At 38.0% G+C, this 26789-nt stretch overlaps 1 protein-coding gene across 1 annotated transcript in view; it reads right to left on the minus strand.

Annotated features, from left to right (window-relative positions):
* Pbgs (Porphobilinogen synthase) overlaps window positions 1-26463 on the minus strand; it is an 83785-nt gene extending 57322 nt beyond the window's left edge. Inside the window, exons 1-4 of the mRNA XM_070083068.1 lie at window positions 26325-26463; window positions 21932-22065; window positions 9206-9317; window positions 2555-2689 (exon numbers count right to left, since the gene is read on the minus strand). Of these exons, the coding sequence (XP_069939169.1) occupies window positions 2555-2689; window positions 9206-9317; window positions 21932-22059 (375 nt within the window). The 5' untranslated portion in view covers window positions 22060-22065; window positions 26325-26463. The remainder of the gene's footprint in view (window positions 1-2554; window positions 2690-9205; window positions 9318-21931; window positions 22066-26324) is intronic.
* Between the last annotated feature and the right edge of the window lie 326 nt (window positions 26464-26789).

Genomic DNA, 26789 nt, shown 5'->3' on the forward strand with positions numbered 1-26789 from the left:
TTCCTGAAAAATGGTTTATGAGAAATAGCAATACATAAAGTGAAGAACAAAGGGGGAAGGTAATGTTATGTACCAAATGCCACTAGATTTGCCAATGAACTTTTTCAACTAGTGAACTAGGTAAAAATTACTTGGGTATAATTTACCTTACTCAAAAGTGTGGGGTTAACATGACCTACTGGGCCAAGCTGAGCATAAAAGGACACAGCTGCAACTAATATGACATTTTATTGTCAAGCAGTTACAAAGCCCCAGGTGAGCAAAACGTTGCCACAATAAAATGTCACATTAGTTACAATTGTGTCCTTTTACCTAACATTGTCGGTAATTCTACCAACATTAATACAAGGAGGTGAACGTATTCAGATATTTGGGAGTGGACGTGTCAGCGGATGGGTCTATGAAAGATGAGGTGAATCATAGAATTGATGAGGGAAAAAGAGTGAGTGGTGCACTTAGGAGTCTGTGGAGACAAAGAACTTTGTCCTTGGAGGCAAAGAGGGGAATGTATGAGAGTATAGTTTTACCAACGCTCTTATATGGGTGTGAAGCGTGGGTGATGAATGTTGCAGCGAGGAGAAGGCTGGAGGCAGTGGAGATGTCATGTCTGAGGGCAATGTGTGGTGTGAATATAATGCAGAGAATTCGTAGTTTGGAAGTTAGGAGGAGGTGCGGGATTACCAAAACTGTTGTCCAGAGGGCTGAGGAAGGGTTGTTGAGGTGGTTCGGACATGTAGAGAGAATGGAGCGAAACAGAATGACTTCAAGAGTGTATCAGTCTGTAGTGGAAGGAAGGCGGGGTAGGGGTCGGCCTAGGAAGGGTTGGAGGGAGGGGGTAAAGGAGGTTTTGTGTGCGAGGGGCTTGGACTTCCAGCAGGCATGCGTGAGCGTGTTTGATAGGAGTGAATGGAGACAAATGGTTTTTAATACTTGACGTGCTGTTGGAGTGTGAGCAAAGTAACATTTATGAAGGGATTCAGGGAAACCGGCAGGCCGGACTTGAGTCCTGGAGATGGGAAGTACAGTGCCTGCACTCTGAAGGAGGGGTGTTAATGTTGCAGTTTAAAAACTGTAGTGTAAAGCACCCTTCTGGCAAGACAGTGATGGAGTGAATGATGGTGAAAGTTTTTCTTTTTCGGGCCACCCTGCCTTGGTGGGAATCGGCCGGTGTGATAATAAAAATAAATAAAATTAATACAAGTTGAATGTAGGCTGATCAGCTGACACACACTACGTACTGTACACGTCAACATTGTAAAAATAAAAATCCCTTTTCCTTACCAACTGCAATAAATATACAAGAACTCACCAAATCTAGACCAAATATATACTAAAGACGAATGCATTTGAAAAAGTAATAACCAAGAAAAATAAAGTAAAAATACAATAAAATGTTTTGGGAGGCTGTGTCTGAAGATGTAGGGAAAGCTGCTAACTCTGGCTTTGGTTCCAGGAATATTGTGAGCTCTCAAATTTCTATATAATGGATGAGATAGTAAGAAGTTTGTTAAACCACAGCACTTTTGCCAAACTGAAGCCAGAGTCAGTAGGTAATTAGCACACCACCTATCAAAATACAATTGATAGTGATAATACAACAAGAGCAGCAGCTTGCACACTAACACACTACGTATTAGCTCTCAAAGTGTCAATGTTAATCCTCTTAGTGGCCATCACACAGAACTATGTCAGTGAGGCCAGGATCCCTCATCTACTTCCATGTCATGAGCTCAGCTTACTCAGATAAGCTGTAAGCAATAAATTTTGGTCTAGATCTAAGAGAATAGATCTGTGCGGTGAGTATGCAGTATAAAAAAAATATTACCTCAATTGGTGCATGATGGGAAAAGCAAAACTGTGACCACACGCATGGTTTAAAATAGCAATTTTGAGGTGTTTTCTTGGATGTTTTTTATGGTTTTATTCTCACTACTCTGAGCTCAGTTTCAAGCTATTTCCATTTCCAGAACCAACCAATATAATCTCTATTTCAGTAGTACATCTTCAGTTCTATGAAATAATACCAAATAACTGCCAATAAATCCAAGAAAACACAGCAACGTCACTATTTTAAACCATTCAAATGGTCAGAATTTTGCTTTCCCATCATGCACTGCAAAGGGCAAGATTTTCTTGTGCACACTCACTGCACAGCTCAATTCTATCAGATCTAGGCAAAAATTTACCACTCACAGCTTATATGAGTGAGCTGAGCTTATGACATAGAACTAAGTGGGGGATTCTGGTCTCATGGACGTAGTTTTATGTGACGGCCACTGAAAGGGTTAATTTGGGGGGTCTGGACAGTAAAAGGATTAAAATTAACAGCTTTAAATGTTGACAGAATTTTAATTAAATTTGAACCTGAATGGGGAGCTAATACAGGTCATTCTTAACCTACTAATTCTATGACAACAAATGAAAACTTCATAATGTCATGATGCCAACACGAAGATGGATTACTTTTGAGAACTTGCTTTTCACACACTTCTAACAGACACAAACATAGTAATTAGTTGCAAAATGATTATTACAAAAACCCAGGACAACTTACATCACATGCCACAAGGAGATCAGGGAATGCTTGCCGTAGGAGCTTCACTGCTACAATGACTGGTGTGTTGGCTGCATCGGCACTAGAGCCACGTTCATCCTTCGGCATATTTGAGGGAACACCAAATAATAAGACCTGTATGAAGTACCAAGTAAAATAAAAAGTAAAATATATTTGAGAATAATCTGAAAAATGTTACACATTTTCCCCAGCCTCTCTGAATCTTGGCTGTTTGTCCTTTCTTGTTTCCTTCCCTCTGTGCCTCTCCCTTTCCCCACTCCTTATCTCCCCTTTTCTCCCTCTCATTTTCTTCCCTCTTCCTATCTCCCTCTCCCTCCTTTCCCCACAATACCTCTTCCTTGTTCCCTCCCTCTCTGACTTACTCCCCTCCCTCCCAACACACTCTCAACCATCACTCCAGTTATAACCTTTACATTATACCTTTGATGAGTTTCAAGAGTTTAACTATTCTCGGAGCCCAGCCATGGGCCAGGCTCATAACAGTACCCAGTACAGTGGTACCTCAAAACTCAAACAATTACACCTACCATCCAACTTACGACCTGCTCGACATATGTCCGCTCGACTTACGACCGTGCATCTGGCAGTTGGGCTGGGCCGGCTGATGCACACTGCTGTACAATATTTGACAATACTCACAGCGGCAATGCGTCATGCAGGCAGCATCAGTTTGAGTAACCCTGCCCTATCAGCAGCCTCATGCTGTATGAACTGTACTAACTGGACAGTAAATTTCACCATGATCCCTAAGATGAAGTTTGAATCTTGCACTGGAGATTGTGGCAAGAAAGGCTCTTACTCTCAAACTCTCTATTTGTTTTCACTGTTGCACATAAACCTGTCTGTATCTGTCTGCCTGTATATGTCTGTATCTCTGTGTGTCTGTTTATCTGTCTGTTAACCTGTGTGTCTGTCTTTATCTACCTATGTGTCTTTCTACCTGTGTGTCTGCCTTTCTGTCTACCTGTGTGTCTGTCTACCTGTGTCTGTCTACTTGTGTGTCTGTCTACCTGTGTCTGTCTACTTGTGTGTCTGTCTTTATGTCTACCTGTGTGTGTCTTTCTGTCTACCTGTGTGTCTGTCTTTCTGTCTACCTGTGTGTCTGTCTTTCTGTCTACCTGTGTGTCTGTCTTTCTGTCTACCTGTGTCTGTCTTTCTGTCTGCTTGTCTGTCTCAGAGCCACTCATTAAGAGTGTAATTGGTCTTGAAGATGCCATATTAATAATGATAATGACACAATAATAATCACTGAGCCACATTAAATGTGTATAAAACATTAATATAGACATTTTGCTTAATCCATCCATAATTTTTTCAAAATTATATAATAAACATACTACATAACATACAAACATATAAATTAACAAATATGAGATGTTTTTCTGGTCGGCTTGACAGAGTGAACAAAAACCATTCGTGTCCGGGCTGGTAACAACAACAACGACGACGACGACGACAACGACGACGACGATGACGACGTTTGTTTACATAACTCGTGAACCTTCTACACTCATTCTCTCTCTCGTTTATTCATTTAATCTTGTTTACTCACCTCTCACTCTACACTAAGACTACAGATATTTTAAGGTAAGTAATGAGTGAACACGATTATTATATCATAGTTTAATAATAATATTATTATTATTAATATTAGTACATATGTAATATTGTAATGATAATAATAATAATAATTATTATTAATATTATTATTAACCCCTTGACTGTCGCAACCCCCAATCCTGAGGTGTCTCCTGGTGTCGCAAAATTTCAAAAAAAAAAAAAAATTATTTTTTCTTGTGAAATGATAGAGAATCTTTTCACGATTGTAATGACACCAAAAAAACGAAATTTGATGGAAAACTGACGGAATTACGCTCTCGCGAAGTTAGCGACCTTGGTGATACTTACAAATTGGCGATTTTGCCCACTTTGAGCCCTATTTTCGGCTAATTCCATTGTTCCAGTTGATCAAACTCATAGCTATTTCTTTAGAACTCCGGTTTTTCTATCGATTGAGTACAAGAAACTGCCCATTTACCAATTTCCACTACCCAATAATGTGGTCAGAAATTTGCAATTTGGTCAATTTCACGAAAATTAAAAAAATATGACAATTTCAAAATAAGGTCCAGAATGATCAATGCAGACATTCCTGGCTCTAAAATAACATTTTCTTTGTTCATCAGTCATGCCTCCAGGCCCCTCTGATATTACTCTTGCTTTCTATTTTTAATTTTTATTCAAACATAAAACAGAAGATTTACTATTATGCAGACTACTCCAATACTGTAATAACTGTATAAATAACATCAACCCATTCATGACTGCATATTAGAATGGCTAGTTGGACATTTATTGGACAATGATGTCATTTGTTTGCTTTTGAACATCGGCAAAAATCAAACATTTCCAGGTTTTTTTATAGTAAAATCTATCAAAATCATCTCTTTTTCTATAATATGTTTTCCATTCTATCAAAGGAGACCAAGAAAAAGAGAATACAGCCATAAATACTATATGAAAATAGACCACAAAGTCAGCATTTTAATTAAAAAAAACAGTCGGAGTTTTTTTTTCTCATTATGCACTGCGTGCTCCAGGATTTTTTTTATGTGGTGCACACTGACCACACAGACCCATTCACTCACATGTGGGTCTACCAGCTTTCTCCTTCTTGATTTGAAGCCGCTAGAATTTATGAGTATATATACGTCAAACACAGTACCTCGTAAGACGTATATATACGGCCGCGACAGTCAAAGGGTTAATATTATCATTAATTTAGGGAACTGGAGCACAGATCCACTGTATAGCACTTTGTTTGGATTTTTTGGGTTATCCTAGGTAATTTATACTATGTTTGATAACTTCACTTATGTGTACCTGAGAGAGAGAGAGAGAGAGAGAGAGAGATACAGAGAGAGAGAGAGATACAGAGAGAGAGAGATATACAGAGAGATAGAGATACAGAGAGAGATAGAGATACAGAGAGATACACACACAGAGAGAGAGAGACAGCCACATTCAGTCATCCAACCAACCAACCAACCAACCAACCACCCACCCACCCACCCAGCCACCCACCCACCCAGCCACCCACCCACCCACCCACCTGGCCATTCAGCCAGCCAGCCAGATACGTATTACACATGTTCCAGAGTTGTTTCTCTTTACTTAGGGTATAGGTTACACTACATTCTAGCAGGATGACACTACCAGTAGTATTCTCCCATTCCACTGTGTCGACAATACATAAAGATAACAGTAACATATGATACTGTATGCGATGTAAAATTTACAATACAGTTCACTACCATGTATACATTATATCCAGTACATAAATAATTAAAATATAACAATAGAAGTAAATTATGGTAAAAAGAATGAAATAATGATTGTACATTACATTACAGTACTATGTAGGTAGTTTATATAGGAAAGTTTTGACACTATGCCCTACCCAATATGTCGGCAATTTTCAAAGGTTCGATTTACGTCCATTTTGACTTGCAAACGGTTGGTCGGAACCAAGCTTGGTCATAAGTCGGATGGTAGGTGTATGTAACTGTGTTTAGTAAGTGCTTTTGTAAGTGTATTTTTGGGGGTCTGAAATGGATTAATCTAGTTTACATTAATCCTTATGGGAACAAATTCGTTCGGCATTGGCACTCAAACAGCCTTCTGGAATGAATTAACCTTTGACTGTTGCAAACCCAAATCCTAAAGCGTCTCCTTGTGTCGAAAAATTTTTGAAAAAAAAAAAAAAAAAAAAAATTATTTTTTTATGAAATGATAAAGAATCTTTTCCTGATGGTAATGGCACCAAAAGTACGAAATTTGATTGAAAACTTACGGAATTACACTCCTGTGAAGTTACTGATCTCGCATCAGCGATTTCACCGAATTTGAGCCCTATTTTTGGCCAATTCCATTGTTGCAGTCAACCAAACTCATAGCTATTTCCATTTTTTCTATAGAGTGCAAGAAACTGCCCATTTACCAATTTCAACCACCCAATAAAGTGGTCAGAAATTGGCAATTTGGCCAATTTCACGCAAATTAAAAAAGATGCCAATTTCAAAATAGGGTCCAAAATAAACAATGCAGACATTCTTGGCACTAAAATAACATCCTCTGTTCATTAGTCACGTCTCCAGGCTCCTCTTATATTACTCTTGCTTTCTATTTTGATTTTTTATTCACACAAAAAATAGAAGATTTACTGTTATGCAGATTACTGCATTATAAAAATGGTATAAATAATATCAGTGCACTAGTGAAAGAATATTCGACTTCCAAGTTGACGTGTATTGGACGTGTGGTGTGATATGCTTACTTTTGAACAATGGTAAAAATCGAACATTTCTGCTACTTTGAGCTCAATTTCAAGGTCGTTTTCATCGTGAAACTAATCAAAATCATCTCTATTTCTGTAACATGTTTTCCATTCTATCACATGAGACCAAGAAAACGAGAATACAACCATAAATACTATAGGAAAATACACCTCAAAGTTGGCGTTTTAATCCAAAAACACGGTCGAAGTTTTTTCCTCTCATTATGCACTGCGTAATCCAGGATATTTTTATACAGTGCGCACTGACCACACAGACCCATTCTCTCACATGTGGGCCTACCAGCTTTCTCCTGCTTAATTTGAAGCCGCTAGAATTATTGAGTATATATATGTCTGAAACACTGGCTCGTTAGATGTATATATACAGCCGAAACAGTCAAAGGATTAAGTTCGTATCCCAAGGTACCACTGTACTTGTCTCTGGATATTAACCATGGCACAGTAAAGAATATACAGTATACAGTAGGTATACTAAGAAGAGGAACAAGAATAAGTGTTTCAAAAAGAGGAGAAAACTGTGGTGAAATTATAATAGTCCTTGATATTTTCTGGAAGGAGCATGCTGCCCATTTTCTATTGAAGCAATAAATGGTAACTATGTCAGACACACTTCCTTTAAGCCTTACTACGGCAAGCCTTTATATTTAGTGCCCTCTTGTAATTTTGCCAGGACTAAAAGAGGTACCAGACCATCTGTTGCTAGAAAATCAATGTTGTACCTATATGACATTCACAGTACTTGTCCAATTTCTACCGCACACTTGTATACCTGCAGACAAGCAAGAATAGGTTGGGTCTGCAATATTGTGGAGCAGCGTCAAGAACACACTGAATGCATTAGAACATATTTATGTTATCTATAGTGAATCACTGGCAGAAATAAGATCATCACACAAAAGTGAATTTGCATGAAGATATGGACACCTGCACTGTAAATATACGTGTACTATTAATTTTGTCACTCTTGTTATTACAACAATTAAAAATAATGTCAGTTTCAATTAAACAATGAATTTATTATTTTCACAAACTTTCATGGCATCAAATACAGTAATTTACATTATTATTATAGGAAAAAGTAAGGCTATGAGGATAACAAAAAGATTAGGTGAAGAAAGATTGGATATCAGATTGGAGGGAGAGAGTATGGAGGAGGTGAATGTACTCAGATATTTGGGAGTGGACGTGTCAGTAGTTGACTCTATGAAAGATGAGGTGAAAAGGGTGAGCGATATACTTAGGAGTCTGTGGAGACAAAGAACTTTGTCCTTGTAAACAAAGAGGGGAATGTACGAGAGCATAGTTTTACCAACGCTCTTATATGGGTGTGAAGCATGGGTGATGAATGTTGCAGCAAGGAGAAGGCTGGAGGCAGTGGAGATGTCATGTCTGAGGGCAATGTGTGGTGTGAATACATATAATGCAGAGAGTTCGTAGTTTGGAAGTTAGGAGGAGATGCGGGATTGCCAAAACTGTTGTCCAGAGGGCTGAGGAAGGGTTGTTGAGGTAGTTTGGACATGTAGAGAGAAAGGAACGAAACAGAATGACTTCGAGAGTGTATAAATCTGTAGTGGAGGGAAGGCAGGGTAGGGGTCAGCCTAGGAAAGGTTGGAGGGAGTGAGTAAAGGAGGTTTTGTGTGCGAGGGGTTTGGACTTCCAGCAAGCATGCGTGAGTGTATTTGATAGGAGCGAATGGAGACAAATGGTTTTTAGTACTTGACATGCTGTTGGAGTGAGAGCAAAGAAACATTTATGAAGGAATTTACGGAAACCGGCAAGCTGGACTTGATCAAGTCCTGGAGATGGGAAGTACAGTGACTGCACTCTGAAGGAGAGGTGTTAACGTTGCAGTTTTATAAACTGTAGTGTAAAGCACCCCTCTGGCAAGACAGTGATGGAGTGAATAATGATATAAGTTTTTCTTTTTCGGGCCACCCTGCCTTGGTGGGAATCAGCCGATGTGTTAATAAAAAAATAAAAAAGTAATATCATTTGAAAGCACATAATCCATTGGGGTTATAAAGCATGTGGGGAATGTAAGGAAATCATGTTTAATACAAGGGCAGGGCAGAAACACTTCCTTGGATCACGAGCCCCCGCCTGCATCAATGCACCTTTCTTGATGGATGTTTATACATAAAATCTGTAATTAATGATAAACTGAATGATCAGGTAAGATCTTAAGTGAATAATATGTTTCATTTTTAAATTTTATGGATAATTTACTGTTTTCTAATTCAAGCTAATAGTAATGAGTAGAGGAGAGAACTTACAGAGGAAAGACCATTCAGTATAAGTGGCTTAAGAGCAGCCTCAAGTTTGTTGACTCCGTATCTGTTGACCCCTGGCAGGCTAGCCACTGGCTGCTCTGCATCATCATCATCTCTGAAACAAAACATTACAACTCTAACCAAACCTTCAGCATCAATAAGGAAACTTGACTGACTGAAATAATCACTAAAGGGGCATAAACCCCAATTTTTTTTTATATTTTTTTTTTGTACAATTTCATTAATTTATTTCTTTGTTAGAATCAGCATACAGAGTGCTATAAAAAAAAGTTTTATTAAGATCGGCTAACAAATAAATGAATTAGAAAAATAAAAAAATATGATTTGGCAAGTTTTGATCGCTGTGACATACTGGAATTGCCAAAAGAGTTTTGCACACTGTGAACAGATAAAGCAATGCCAAATTGAGCTTTCAAAGGTGGAAAATATTGCAATATGCCTTATTTTCACTCCCCAAATAAATAAAGTTGGAAAGTTGTGGACATTTTTACCCCCCCCCCCACTAATGCAAAAAAAATTAGGGGCTACATTATGAAAATCATACCATCGGATTATAGAACATTCATTGTTAAATGATTAATGTGAAAATCATTTCAAACCATTCATTTTTAATAGCACATCAGTAGTAAATAGGTAAATAAATTACTCTCAAGATATTCAAGACAATGCACCTACCTTAAGTAATGATTGTCTGCTTATTTGTTGTCCTTGTAATTCATAAATTTATTGTTTATATACCCTTAATGTCCTTAAACATAAGCAATTAATTAGTTATTGCCATTGTGGTCTTAATTGTTCTGCATGCACAATTGTCACTCATCTCAGAACAAATATTGTATAAAAAATAGAAGTCCACAGGTTGTTCTTCAACGCTATATATCCTTAGTTAGGCCTCATTTAGACTATGCTGCTCAGTTCTGGTCATTGTGTTACAGAATGGATATAAATGTTCTGGAAAACGTACAGAAGAGGATGACAAAGATGACCCATGTATCAGAAATCTTCCCTATCAGGACAGACTGAGGGCCATGAATCTGCACTCTCTAGAAAGGCGTAGAATTAGGGGGGATATGATTGAGATGTATAAATGGAAAACAGGAATAAATAAAGGGGATGTAAATAGTGTGCTGAAAATTTCCAGCCAAGACAAGACATGCAGCAATGGTTTCAAGTTGGAAAAATTCAGATTCAGGAAGGATATAGGAAAGCACTGGTTTGGTAATAGAGTTGTGGATGAGTGGAACAAACTCCCGAGTACAGTTATAGAGGCTAAAATGTTGTGTAGGTTTAAAAATAGGTTAGATAAATACATGAGTGGGTGTGGGTGGGTGTGGGCTGGACCTGATTAGCTTGTGCTACTGGGTCTGGTGCCGTGCTCCTTCCTTGAGTGAAGGTGACCACACTGGGTGGGTCATTGGGCTAATCTGGGGAGGGTGGGGGGGGGATATATGGACCTGCTCCACATGGGTCAGTAGGCCTGTTGCAGTGTTCCTTCTTTCTTATGTTCTTACATTCATTTTATTTATTTTTTATTTTATTAACACCCTGGCCGATTCCCACCAAGGCAGGGTGGCCAGAAAAAGAAAAACTTTCACCATCATTCACTCCATCACTGTCTTGCCAAAAGGGTGCTTTACACTACAGTTTTTAAACTGCAACATTAACACCCCTCCTTCAGAGTGCAGGCACTGTACTTCCCATCTCAAGGACTCAAGTCCGGCCTGCCGGTTTCCCTGAAGTCAAGTATTAAAAACCATTGGTCTCCATTCACTCCTATCAAACACGCTCACTCTTGCCCACTGGAAGTCCAAGCCCCTCGCACACAAAACCTCCTTTATCCCCTCCCCCCAACCTTTCCTAGGCTGACCCCTACCCCGCCTTCCTTCCACTACAGACTGATACACTCTTTAAGTCATTCTGTTTAGCTCCATTCTCTCTACATGTCCGAACCACCTCAACAACCCTTCCTCAGTCCTCTGGACAACAGTTTTGGCAATCCCACACCTCCTCCTAACTTCCAAACTACGAATTCTCTGCATTATATTCACGCCACACATTGCCCTCAGACATGACATCTCCACTGCCTCCAGCCTTCTCCTCGCTGCAACATTCATCACCCATGCTTCACACCCATACAGGAGCATTGGTAAAACTATACTCTCATACATTCCCCTCTTTGCTTCCAAGGACAAAGTTCTTTGTCTCCACAGACTCCTAAGTGCACCACTCACCCTTTTCCCCTCATCAATTCTATGATTCACCTCATCTTCCATAGACCCATCCGCTGACACGTCCACTCCCAAATATCTGAATACATTCACTTCCTGCATGCTCTCTCCCTCCAATCTGATATCCAATCTTTCATCACCTAATCTTTTTGTTATCCTCATAACCTTACTCTTTCCTATGTTCACTTTCAATTTTCTTCTTTTACATGCCCTACCAAATTCATCCACCAACCTCTGCAACTTCTCTTCAGAATCACCCAAGAGCACAGTGTCATCAGCAAAAAGCAACTGTGACAACTCCCACTTTATGTGTGATTCTTTATCTTTTAACTCCACACCTCTTGCCAAGACCCTCGCATTTACTTCTCTTGCAACCCCATCTATAAATATATTGAACAACCACGGTGACATCACACATCCTTGTCTAAGGCCTACTTTTACTGGGAAATAATCTCCCTTTTTCCTACATACTCTAACTTGAGCATCACTATCCTCGTAAAAACTCTTCACTGCTTTCAGTAACCTACCTCCTATACCATACACCTGCAACATCTGCCACATTGCCCCCCTATCCACCCTGTCATATGCCTTTTCCAAATCCATAAATGCCACAAAAACCTCTTTAGCCTTATCTAAATACTGTTCACTTATATATTTCACTGTAAACACCTGGTCCACACACCCCCTACCTTTCCTAAAGCCTCCTTGTTCATCTGCTATCCTATTCTCTGTCTTACTCTTAATTCTTTCAATAATAACTCTACCATACACTTTACCAGGTATACTCAACAGACTTATCCCCCTATAATTTTTGCACTCTCTTTTGTCCCCTTTGCCTTTATACAAAGGAACTATGCATGCTCTCTGCCAATCCCTAGGTACCTTACCCTCTTCCATACATTTATTAAATAATAGCACCAACCGCTCCAAAACTATATCCCCACCTGCTTTTAACATTTCTATCTTTATCCCATCAATCCCGGCTGCCTTACCCCCTTTCATTTTACCTACTGCCTCACGAACTTCCCCCACACTCACAACTGGCTCTTCCTCACTCCTACAAGATGTTATTCCTCCTTGCCCTATACACAAAATCACAGCTTCCCTATCTTCATCAACATTCAACAATTCCTCAAAATATTCCCTCAATCTTCCCAATACCTCTAACTCTCCATTTAATAACTCTCCAATCCTACTTTTAACTGACAAATCCATTTGTTCTCTAGGCTTCCTTAACTTGTTAATCTCACTCCAAAACTTTTTCTTGTTTTCAACAAAATTTGTTGATAACATCTCACCCACTCTCTCATTTGCTCTCTTTTTACATTGCTTCACCACTCTTTTAACCTCTCTCTTTTTCTCCATATACTCTTCCCTCCTTGCATCACTTCTACTTTGTAAAAACTTCTCATATGCTAACTTTTTCTCCCTTACTACTCTCTTTACATCATCATTCCACCAATCGCTCCTCTTCCTTCCCACACCCACTTTCCTGTAACCACAAACTTCTGCTGAACACTCTAACACTACATTTTTAAACCTACCCCATACCTCTTCGACCCCATTGCCTATGCTCTCATTTGCCCATCTATCCTCCAATAGTTGTTTATATCTTACCCTAACTGCCTCCTCTTTTAGTTTATAAACCTTCACCGCTCTCTTACCTGATGCTTCTATTCTCCTTGTATCCCATCTACCTTTTACTCTCAGTGTAGCTACAACTAAAAAGTGATCTGATATATCTGTGGCCCCTCTATAAACATGTACATCCTGAAGTCTACTCAACAGTCTTTTATCTACCAATACATAATCCAACAAACTACTGTCATTTCGCCCTACATTATATCTTGTATACTTATTTATCCTCTTTTTCTTAAAATATGTATTACCTATAACTAAACCCCTTTCTATACAAAGTTCAATCAAAGGGCTCCCATTATCATTTACACCTGGCACCCCAAACTTACCTACCACACCCTCTCTAAAAGTTTCTCCTACTTTAGCATTCAGGTCCCCTACCACAATTACTCTCTCACTTGATTCAAAGGTTCCTATATATTCACTTAACATCTCTCAAAATCTCTCTCTCTCCTCTACATTCCTCTCTTCTCCAGGTGCATACACACTTATTATGACCCACTTTTTGCATCCACCCTTTACTTTAATCCACATAATCCTTGAATTTACACATTCATATTCTCTTTTCTCCTTCCATAACTGATCCTTCAACATTATTGCTAACCCTTCCTTAGCTCTAACTCTCTCAGATACTCCAGATTTAATCCCATTTATTTCTCCTCACCGAAACTCCCCTACCCCCTTCAGCTTTGTTTCGCTTAGGGCCAGGACATCCAACTTCTTTTCATTCATAACATCAGCAATCATCTGTTTCTTGTCATCCGCACTACATCCACGCACATTCAAGCATCCCAGTTTTATATTCTTATCACATCAAATGTTGTTACAAAAATCTGCTGTAGAACATCATAGGAAAATTATATTTACACCAAAATGTTGCCAGGTTTTAGAACTAATTTTTGGTAAGCTTAACTCATTTTCAGAATTTTTTGACGATAAATAAAAGCTTGTCCACTAATACAGCCTCTCCTTACTGAATGACGGAGCTCAATTCCTAAGACCACGTTGGTAAAAGAATTCGTCGCTAAATGAGGAGCATACAGTAGGGCCCCACTTATACGGCAGGTTCCAGGCTACTGCCGGAAAGCAGACATCGCCAGAAAGCAGAACGCCATTTTTTCCACTTATAAGTGCATATAAATGCCAGACAGCAAGTTTACACAAACATATATTAAGTTAGCAATAGAATTAGGCATTAAACAATAAAAAAGTAAAATACACACACAGTACACTCATTATTTACTGCAAAATATTCATAGTCTTAACCCTTTCAGGGTTTGTCCCGTAGATCTACGGCTTTACGTTCAGGGTCCAAACCGTAGATCTACGTCATGAGCTCAGCTCACTCTGATAAACTGTGAGTGGTAAATTTGGGCCTAGATATGAGAAAATACATCTATGTGGTATGTGTGCACCACATAAAACAAATCCTGCAGCACACTGTGTATAATGAGAGAAAAAAAACTGAGACCGTGATTTTCGATTAAAACAGCGACTTTGCAGTGTTTTTTCGTATGTTTTTTATAGTTGTATTTATGATTTCTTGGTCTCATTTGATAGAATGGAAGACATATCACAGAAATAGAGATAATTTTGATTGGTGTTAGCACTGGAAATGGCTTGAAACTGAGCTCAAAGTGGCGGAAATGTTAAATTTTTGCCGATGTTCAAGAGTAAACAAACGACCTCACACGTCTTATACACACCAGCTGGTGGGTCTAATATACATTCACAAATGTGGTGATGATATTTATACAATTATTACAATATTGCATAACAGTAAATCTTCTATTTTTTGGTGTGAATAAAAATTCATTATGTGAATAAAAATTCAAAATGGAATTTATTTGTAAAGCCTCAAAACATAACTAATGAACAGAGGAAATGTTAGTTTAGTGCCAGGAATACCTACATTGTTTATTCTGGACCCTATTTTGAAATTGGAATATTTTGAACTTTGTGTTAAATTGGCCAAATTACCAATTTCCGGTCACTTTATTTTGTAGTTGAAATGGTTGACTTGGCGATTTCTTGTGCTCAATCGATAGAATAGAAGTAATACTAGTGAAATAGCTAAGAATTTGGTCGACTGGAATAATGTAATTGGCCTAAAATGGGAGTCAAAGTCGGCAAAATCACCGATTCGTAAATATCGCTGACACATCAAAATTCACGAGAGCATAATTTCGTCAATTTTCCATCAAATTTCGTACTTTTTGTTTTATTACCTTCACAAAAAGATTCTCTACCATTTCATAAGAAAAAATAACAATTTTTTTTTTTTGAAAATTCTTGGATACTGGGGCACCACTTCAGATTTGGGCCTTGGACCCTGAAAGGGTTAATGTAGGGCAAAAGGCGAGTAGTATTTACTGTAAGAAGTTAGGTGTGGTAGCCCTCCTGGCCACCCCACCCACATGTAATATACTACGATGATGCTTAAAGCTCCAGAGAGTGATAAAATGCATATACAGTACACTCATTACTTATTAAAATATTTGTAGTGTTAATGTAGGGTGAAAGGTGAAAAGTATTTATTTGTAGAAAGTGGTGTGGTAGGTAGGGTAGTGTAGGGAAGCCAGCCTGGCCACCTCACCCACTATGTACACAAACAGACGATGTGTCTGGTTATGGTTCATAAGCATTCATACAAACACCTTACATTGTGTACAAGTTGTCTCCACAGTGGTACAGTAGAAAAAATAAAGACCAACACTTCCATTCTCATGTAATTTTTAGAAGGAATGATGCTCTATCAAATTATTATTATCATTATTACAAATTATTATTGTGCATTACAAATTATTATTATTATAAGTTATAATTATTACAAGTTATTATTATAATCATAATAAAAAAGAAGCACTAAACCCACAAGGGTCATGAACTGCTATATATAGAGTGAGGGCATATGAAAGGAATATTTACCTACAATTATCCCCCAGTGTTTCACTAGAGAAAATGTAATTCTTCCGACACTCCTACAAAGCCGCTTTGTAAACAAATCTCATATTTACGTCAATTTTTATTCTGTGCGTGCATGTATAATGTTTATATGCTATGTAACGTGTTTCTTATATAATTTTGAAGAAAATATCATAGATGGATTAATGAAAATGTCTATATTAACCCTTTCAGTGTCGGTGTCGTACTAGTACGGCTTGCACCCCAGGGTTGGTGCCATACTAGCACGGGTAAATTCTAGCGCCTTCAAATCTAGCAAGAGAAAGCTGGTAGGCCTACATATGAAAGAATGGGTCTGCATGGTCAGTGTGCACAGTATAAAAAAAATCCTGCAGCACATAGTGCATAATGAGAAATGAAAGAAAACTCTGACCATGTTTTTCATATAAAACAACGAATTTGCAATGTATTTTCATATGGTATTTATGGTTTTATTCTCGTTTTCTTGGTCTCATTTTATAGAATGGAAGACATATTACAGAAACTGAGACTATTTTGATTGGTTTCACAAAGAAAAGTACCTTGAAATTGAGCTCAAAGTAACAGAAATGTTTGATTTTTGCCAATTTTCAAAAGTAAACAAATAATGCAACGTGTCCAATACACGTCAACTGGTGAGTCTAATATTCTTTCACAAGTGCGCTGATATTATTTATACCATTTTTACTTTAAACCAGTAGTCTGCGTACCAGTAAATCTTTTATTTTTTGTGAGAATAAAAGTTCAAAGTGGAAAGCAAAAGAAATGTAAGAGAGGCCTGGAGACATGACTAATAAACAGAGAAAATGTTAGTTTAGTGCCAGGAATGTCTGTCTTGTTTATTCTGGACCCTATTTTGAAATTGGCATCTTTTGAAATTTGTGTGAAATTGGCAAAATTGCCAATTTCTGACCACTTTATTGGATAATTGAAATTGGTAATTGGCTGGTTTCTTGTACTCCTTTGATAGAACAAATGGAGTTCTAATGAAATAACTATGATTTTTGTTGACTGGTACATTGGAATTGGCCGAAAATAGGGCTCAAAGCGAGTAAAATTGCCGATGCGTAAACATCGTTGAGACTAACTTCACGAGAGAATAATTCTGTAAGTTTTCCATCAAATTTCATACTTTTGGTGTCATGATCAGGAAAAGATTCTCTATCATTTCACAAGAAAAAATAATTTTTACTGTTTTTGAAAAATTTTCGACCCTGAGAACAAGTTTAGGAGAGGGCCTCTCGACCTTGAAAGGGTTAACGTATAATAAGACATTTAATGTGCCCAAAAGAGATTATTATTACATAGTACATATTGCTATGTACTAGAGAGACTCTTAGTGATTTTAATGTGTACTTGCACGCCAGCACAGTGTGTAAGTATATTTAGGCATAGGCACACATAAGCATAATTATCAGAGTACATATAAAATACGCAATAACTTTAAAACACTTGAAATTCTGGAAAGTTTCCAGACATAATAGGTGGGGCGCGCCATATTGGAAAGACCGCTTGCCATATAGCAAATTTTGGTCATAGTTTGAAATTGCCGTATTAGCGGAATGCCATAAGGTGAAATGCTGTAAAGCGGGGCCCTACTGTACTATAATACCTTTAAAGAGTTTTGAGAGTATCACTACTCTCAGAGCACGGCCATGGGCCAGGCTTGTGGGCCAGGTAGTAGTGGGTTTGCGTCAACCATCTTTGATATTGTTTTAATGTCACCTTTGCACCATTTATAACATTTCTGGTATATTTTTAATGCTTATACAGTAGTGTACTGTATATCATAATAAACAGAATAGAGAAAATCAGCTCTAATATACGGCCTCTCCTCACCTAGCGACGTACTCATTTGAAAACTCCTCGGATTTACAATAGGCTCTCTGACTAGTATGCATACCTAAATAATGTACTATATTAGAGCTGATTTTCTCTATTCTGATTATAACAATATACAGTACAGCCTCACCTCACTTAACAATGGAGTTCCACTCCTAAGACTAAGTCAGTAAACGAATTCATGGTTAATTGAGGAGCATACTATAATGGCAGTGGGTTTGTGTCAACCATCTCTGATGTTGTTTTAATGTCACATTTGCTCCATTTATAACATTTCTGGTACATTTTTAAATGTTTATACAGCAGTGTATCGTATATTGCAATAAAAAGAATGGAGGAAATTAGCTCTAATATACATTATTTAGGTAAGCATACTGGTCAGAGAGCCCATCGTAAGTCCAAGTCGTCGGTAAATGAGTACGTCACTAAGTGAGGAGAGGCTGTACATTATTTAGGTATGAATACTGGTCCGAGAGCCCATTGTAGGTCCTAGTCATCGGTAAATGAGTACATTGCTAAGTGAAGAGAGGCTGTATACCTTTGAAACCTTTACCTTTGACAAGTTCTGAGAGTCTTTCTACTTCTGCAGCCCAGTCATGGACCAGGGTTGTCTAGTGCTGGCCTAGTCAACCAGGCTGTTGCTGCTGGAAGCCCATTGCTCCACATACCCATTATAGCCTGGTTAATCTGGCACCTGGTAAAGATACTTGTCCAGTTTCATCTTAAAGATTTGCACATTTGTCCAAGTAGCACTTCTGGTATCTTCTTGTAAAATATTAAACAATCTGAGCCCCTGGGTGTTGATACAGTGTTCCGTCATTGTGCAGAGTGAACCCCTGCTTTTCACTGGGTTTATTTTGCACTTCCTCCCATATCACTTGCTCTCATACATCATAGCAGTGTACAGATTTGGGACAAGGCCCTCAAAGTACTTTCCAGGATATCAACAAGGAATAAGCCACAGGGGGTGAAAAACATTACTCAAGGCCTTTGACACTTTTCATGCTTCGTCAGAAGCTATGCAGTCTTGCAAGACTTACACTAGATATGTTGAGGGGAAAATTCTCTCAGAAGCAAGGTAGTGTGTGTAATGTTGACATGTCCAGTAAGAGAGAGAGTCAGGCACCAGCCACCCACACACATCCTGTAGGTGTCTATGTGCACAGACATAACATCTCTTCTGAGCCCATTTCTTTCTTGTAACAGGATGCATTGTTAGGAAGTGATCACCAAACTTCAACTGAGAAGGTATTCAGTGATCATGTCGCAGCAATATTTCTGGAGTCCTGAGCATCACTTTCTGTTACTGTTCAAAAAAACAGGAAATCATTGCCTGTTCCAATATTCTTGTTGCTGGAGCTGTCAGTGGGGATGAAACTCATTCAATTTGCCTGGGAGTGAGGCTTTTGTGTCCGTGCAGCATAATGAACAAAGTGTACCAAATATGGCATTCCCACAATGCATTGCAGGGGGCCCTGATATTTTTATGTTCTGTACTATGCAAACTGATCAAAAAGATCCATTCTCTTATGTGTAGGCCTACCTGGCCTCTCGCTCCAAATTTGAAGCTGCTAGAATTAATGTGATTGACCCTGGCATCAATAATGTATATCTACATGACTGACCCTGGCATCAGTATGTAGATCTATCTGATGGCCCCTGAAAGAATTAATCAACAAAAAACATCCAAGGGCAGGGTAGGTGTGTTCTGATGTTGCAACAAGAAGATCTGGGTAACAAGACAATTCTTAGGTGAATGGGTCCAAGAAGCATTTTATCTGTCAATCAAGAGCTACATGCAGTTCAACAAACTTCCTCTAAATGCCTTGTTACTATTCGGTAATGCATCAGGAAATGATCCTGAGTTTGCCCAGTCTCTGTAGGCAGAATTTGACTGTAACAAGGTTACAGTTAACCTGAATATAACATTTAAACTGTAGAATACCGTGAGAAAAAATTTCTATGTCGGAAGATTAAAAAAAAAAATCTGACAGATCAATCGAGTTCATTTTTCTAAAGTGAATAACACTAAAATGAGTTGAATCTGATATAACCTTGCAATTTTATGGTGTGATGAAGTTCGTGAAAAATGATCACTTATCAAAAACAGCAGTGTAAAAACACTTGCGATATTTACATTTAAGAATTTACCGACACCAAGATATGATTGCTTTTAAGTTTTTTAATTGCTTTCAATGTTTAACACTCTTTACACTAGTTTCTTATGATATTAAATGTGTTTAAAGGTGTTTTAGCACTTAAAACATGGGAAAATAGTTAGCCCTACATTTCTCCTCTTGGAATATATGGTATAATTGTTTTTTATTTCTCATTGTTTACCATTTTGGTCTTTTAAGGCTATGTACAAGAAATACTTATAATATGACAATTGATGTCCTGAAAAATTAATATAAGCCTACAGTACAATATTTGTTTGACCTTAGTGGGTTATCCTCCGAAGTTAAATATACAGTGTGCTTTGTGACTGAATTTCACTGTTAATATCCTGAAATTGTGCTACCTGCACATCCTGTGTGCTGGAAGGGAAGCTGGTGGTGGAACAACAGCTGGTTCATTGTTTACTTTTGCTACTTAGGCATACTAGCACCACAAACAGTCATCACCTGAGTAGCTAACCATGATACATTGTGTGGATCCTGCTGGCCTTACATTTTTCCCAAATGTATGAATAGATGGAGAAAGATCTGAAGAGTTGTGCTGAGGTTAAAAAATAATGGAAGGTGGCAGATTTGTGGGTACAAAAAAATTGTGTGCTAGTATGCTGCACACAGTTCAATGGTTAACTGTAATAAAGTTGATGAATGAGACACTGTTGCAACACTTAGGTATCTTTGTGGAAACATTTTGCCAGCCAGTGGTTTATCAGAGGAAATCAGTCCCTCAACCTGGAGTCAATGTGATCAGTCCATCAATCTTGGAGGCAGGCACAGAAAAAAGCAGAGAAAGAGAGAGAGAGAGAAGGAGGGAGAGAGAGAAGCAGGCAAGCAGACTGGTGAAGAACTCCAAACATAATATTTATACACTGATTGCTATCTCATACCATCTGCATTTAGTACATGTGTCTTGCACACATCTCTCTCCCTGTGCCTTCGTTCCTCCCTTCCACTCTCCACACCCCCTCCTACTCACCTCCAGCGCATACTCCACCATCACTCCATTTAAGATCTTTTCATTACCCTGTCTTGTCTCTTAGAAGAGGCCCATCCACTGTAATTCAAACCCATTGTAACCTAAGGAACCACTGCATTATATTGTCACATTCTCAATAACCAATTCTTATATAAAACATAACTATAAAGCTATTAAAATCCTGTCAGCATCAATAAATCTAAAATTATACATCTACTGAATTGCTAAATGACAGTGAATACAGCCTCTCCTCACTTAATGAAGAGTTCCGTTCGTAAGACCACACTGGTAAACGAATTCGTCGCTAAGTGAGGAGCATACAAAAATGGTAGCGGGCTTGTGTCAGCCATCTTTGATACTGTTTTAATGTCATCTTTGTGCCATTTATAACATTTCTGGTATATTTTTAGATGTTTATAGAGTATTGTGTATATTGTAATAAACAGTAGAGGAAATCAGCTCTAATATACATTATTTAGGTTTGCATACTGGTCAAAGAGCCCGTACGTCGCTAAGTGAGGAGAGGCTGTACAGTAGAATCCCGTATCCATGAGGGATACATTTCACGGACTTGCTGTGGATACTGAAACTACGGATAGTAGCGAACTCTACATATAAAGTCCTGTACATACCTATTATAAAGTTTAATTGATAAATTATACATAATAAATAAGTGAAGAATTCTCACTTTTTCACTGATGGGAAGCTCTTCACAATTTCTCTTAGGCTTTGAAGAACTTCCACCATCACTACTTCTGCACTTTGAGGCCGCTTTTAATTAAGCAAAATTAAGATTTATTTTTGGGCCACGGCAAACAGCAGATAACTGAAACCATTGATACAAGGGTCCTACTGTATTACCTACATTATCCACTCCCGAAATTTCAGCAAATGAAATTATACTTACACTACGAATATAGGGTACATTAAGTTCCAAGGATGAATTTCAGTATTTGATGTCTGCCAGTGTCTTAGAGTGGGGTTAAAGTAGCCACTGTGAAGAATGCGCTTTGCAGGAGGTTCGTAAGAAGCCATGATGTCCTGAAAGATTAATATAAGCCTACAGTACAATATTTAAATGTGATGATCAAGAGTCTAGATATAAGCTATCAGATCTAAATGATTTTTTAAGTCTCGGAAAATTACTATATATAAGTTACTGGTTGTGGGTATTATCACACACGTCCTGATTTCTCTTAAATAAGGAAAATATTGCAGGAATGAGAACTATTAAGAAATACACAGGAAAGTAAAGTGAATAATAAATAAAGGGTGCAGGATTACCAAAACTATTAAGCAGAGGGCTGAGGAGGGTTTGTTGAGGTGGTTCAGAGATGTAAAGAGGATGGAACAAAATAGAATGACTTTGAAAGTGAATAAATCTGTAGTGGAGGGAAGGCAGGGTAGGGGTCGGCCTAGAAAAGGTTGGAGGGAGGGGGTAAAGGAGGTTTTTGTGAGCGAGCATGGTGAGTGTGTTAGATAGGAGCGAATGGAGACAAATGGTTTTTAGGACTTGATGTGCTGTTGGAGTGTGAGCAAGGAGTCAGGGAAACCAGAAGACCGGACTTGAGTCCTGGAGATGGGAAGTACACTGCCTGCACTCTGAAAGAGGGGTGTTAATGCTGCAGTTTTATAATTGTAGTGTAAGGGTGCCTCTGGTATGACAGTTATGGAGTGAATGATGAAAGTTTTTCTTTTTCGGGCCACCTTGCCTTAGTGGGAGACAGCCAATGAGTTAATAAAAAAAATACAAGAAGTTTGCAATATTAACCATTTTTTTTTTCAATGAACCAGCTGTATCCCACTGAGACATGGTGACCTGAAAAGAAAAAAAAGTTTTTATTAATTAATTTAGTAATTTACACAGGAGAAGGGGTTACTAATCCCTTGCTTCAGGCATTTTAGTCACCTTTTATGACACAAAGAAGAGAATATCCAAGTTGCAAAACGCTGAATTAACAAGTTCCTATTTTATGCTCCAATGACAAAATAGTAGCAGCTCTCCAGATAGATGCATCTGCCAGTCTACTACCAATTAATGTCAGGAATCTTTTAGAATAGTACTTATATTTCAAAGGAAATAAGGAGTAACAAATGACAAGCTCTCAAACAAAAACAAAACAAAAAAAACGAAATGAAATTATTCCAGTACAAGACCCACTTAACGAATGTTCTCAGAACATGATTTCAAACGAATGAAAAAACTCTGACCCCCTCAACTTAATGATCATATCCCACTCACATGACATACCAGGCAGCGACCATCACCATTAAATGGGATGCATGCATACACCTGTTGCTAGTTGGATAGAATATGTCAGTATACTATTTTCATACCATACATCAAAAATAACTAAATGAAAAAAGTAAATAAAAATACCTGTGTGTGTCTTTCTGTCTACCTGTGTGTCTGTCTTTCTATCTACCTGTGTGTCTGTCTTTCTGTCTACCTGTGTGTCTGTCTTTCTGTCTACCTGTGCATCTGTATTTCTGTCTACCTGTGTCTGTCTTTCTGTCTGCTTGTCTGTCTCAGAGCCACTCATTAAGAGTGTAATTGGCCTTGAAGATGCCATATTAATAATGATAACACAATAATAATCACTGAGCCACATTAAATGTGTATAAAACATTAATATAGACATTTTGCTTAATCCATCCATAATTTTTTCAAAATTATATAATAAACATGCTACATAACATATAAACATATAAATTAGCAAATATGGGATGTTTTTCTGGTCGCCTTGACAGAGTGAACAAAAACCATTCGTGTCCGGGCTGGTAACAACAACAACGTTTGTTTACATAACTCGTGAACCTTCTACACTCATTCTCTCTCTCGTTTATTCATTTAATCTTGTTTACTCACCTCTCACTCTACACTAAGACTACAGATATTTTAAGGTAAGTAATGAGTGGACATGATTATTATATCATAGTTTAATAATAATATTATTATTAATATTAGTACATATGTATTATTGTAATAATAATAATTATTAATATTATTATTAATTTAGGGCACTGGAGCACAGATCCACTGTATAGCACTTTGTCTGGATTTTTTGGGTTATCCTAGGTAATTTATACTATGTATGATAACTTCACTTACGTGTACCTGTGAGAGAGAGAGATACAGAGAGAGATACAGAGAGAGATACAGAGAGAGATACAGAGAGAGATACAGAGAGCGATACAGAGAGATACAGAGAGAGAGATACAGAGAGAGATACAGAGAGATACAGAGAGAGAGATACAGACAGAGATACAGAGAGATACAGAGAGAGAGAGAGATACAGAGAGAGAGACAGCCACATTCAGTCAGCCAGTCAGCCACCCACCAGGCCACCCACCCGGCCATTCAGCCAGCCAGCCGGATACGTATTACACATGTTCCAGAGTTGTTTCTCTTTACTTAGGGTATAGGTTACACTACATTCTGGCAGGATGACACTACCAGTGGTATTCTCCCATTCCACTGTGTCGACAATACATAAAGATAACAGTAACATATGATACTGTATGCAATGTAAAATTTACAATACAGTTCACTACCATGTATACATTATATCCAGTACATAAATAATTAAAATATAACAATAGAAGTAAATTATGGTAAAAAGAATGAAATAATGACTGTACATTACATTACAGTACTATGTAGGTAGTTTATATGGGAAAGGTTTGACATTATGCCCTACCCAATATGTCGGCAATTTTCAAAGGTTCGGCTTATGTCCATTTTGACTTACGACCGGTTGGTCGGAACCAAGTTGGTTGTAAGTCATATGGTACCTGTAATTGTATGTACAGTATCTCCTTGATCAATCTTGATCATAATATAAAAAGTCACATTTATTGATCAAATTGTAAAAAAATATGAATATATTGTGAAGAAAGGGTGAGGATATTTGCACTTTTGAACTGTAGTATCAGTACCCCTCTGGCAAAATAGTGATGGAGTGATGGTGAAAGTGTTTTTTTTTTTTTTTTTTTTTTTTTGGGGGGGGGGGGTTACCCTACCTCGGTGGGAGAAGGCTGGTGGCAAAATATAAATGAATGTATTACACCTACGCCAAGTGAGCAAATACAAGGGATGGGAATAGGGGAGTATCCTAATCTTCCTAAAGAAAATAGCCAAATATCAAATTTTTTTTTTCAACAAACCGACTGTATCCCACCAAGGCAGAGTGACCTAAAGAGAAAATGAAAGTTTCTCATTTTAAATTTAGTAATTTAAAAGGAGGAGGAATTACTAAACCCTTGCTCCTAGCATTTGAGTCGCCTCTCAGGACATGAATGGTTTACGGAGGAAGAATTCCGTTTCACTTCCCCATGGAGATAAGAGGAAATAAACAAGAACAAGAACTAGTAAGGAAACAGAAGAAAACCCAGATGGGTGCGTATGTATGACCTAAGTGTAAGTAGAAGTAGCAAGATGTACCTGAAATCTTGCATGTTTATAAAACAGAAAAAAAGACACCTGGAATCCTACCATCATGCAAATAATTACAGGCTTCTGTCACACACTCACTTGGCAGGACGGTAGAGCGGGGCGGTCGCTGTCTACCAACCTACCACCTTCATCAAAATACAAATAATTCCTCCAATTTAAAATATTTCAGGCCAAGAAACAGCAAACAAAACCATAAAAAACACCCTAGAAAATGCTCCAATGGACTCACTTTAACTAAGAAAAAAATATCTGAAGTTAGAAGCTGTTCTCATCATGCAACGTACATAGAATAATTTTTTTTAACCTGTGCAACCCATCACACAGACCCACACTCATGTCTAGGTCAAAATTTATTGCTTACATCATGTCTGAGGATGCTGTGGTTCACACATATATACACACGTAAACTTTAATAATGTATATATACTTAGAAGACAGTGAAAGTGTAAGGTTAGACAACAGCTCCTGTCACCATGACATAACTTCTTAACTATGCTCCTAATAATCATGAACAACCCTCATGTAAATATAAATAACACATTTAACCTTATTCCTATTATATCTCCTTTATAATATAATAATAAAGTAATAAAAGGCCGTCAGTGGTAATATGTCACTGAGTTATTTTAGGTTATCCTGGGTAATTTACATATATCCTGCCATGTATGATAATCTGTGTAACTATTTATATGTACTTGTACCTGAATGTTGTTATTATTAAACAAAAAGAAGCGCTAAACCTACAAGGGTTATACAGCGCTGTGAATATTATAATCTAAACATGTGCTAAACCCACGAGGGTCATACTTACCACCACCAATATGGAGTTAAAAGAAAACCTCACCTTGAGTTTTGTAGGTTTATCAGGTTTTATTTTACGAGTTTATTATGTTGTAAGGTTCCTCCTGCCACTGATGATGTCTCCAACACTTACAATATGTTGGATGTTATTAATTATCACTTGAGAAAGTTATTTTTTTTTTGTTGGGTTTATAAGGGCCTCTGGCACCTTGAGCCGTATTGAACCCGACTTCTGGCGGACACCGGGAAGATTTGTTGCCCAAAGTTGAGTTATCAGAATTAGATTTTGCCACCAAAGTGGCTAGTTTATTGTGCCCCCCCATGTCCATCCTGTGGATGGCAGCGCAAGAGCATATGGATACACAGTAGGTCCAGGAACTAGGCCTTAAAAGGGTTAACACGTGCACAACTTTGTAGTACCCACAGTCAGTGGACAGGCTTCAAACACCTTTGATTGAACAGCAATAATATCTTTATTTACTACAAGTACATGTACAAGGTGTACAGA

This window comes from Cherax quadricarinatus, chromosome 8, assembly GCF_038502225.1.
Source record: "Cherax quadricarinatus isolate ZL_2023a chromosome 8, ASM3850222v1, whole genome shotgun sequence".
Lineage (NCBI taxonomy): Eukaryota > Metazoa > Arthropoda > Malacostraca > Decapoda > Parastacidae > Cherax > Cherax quadricarinatus.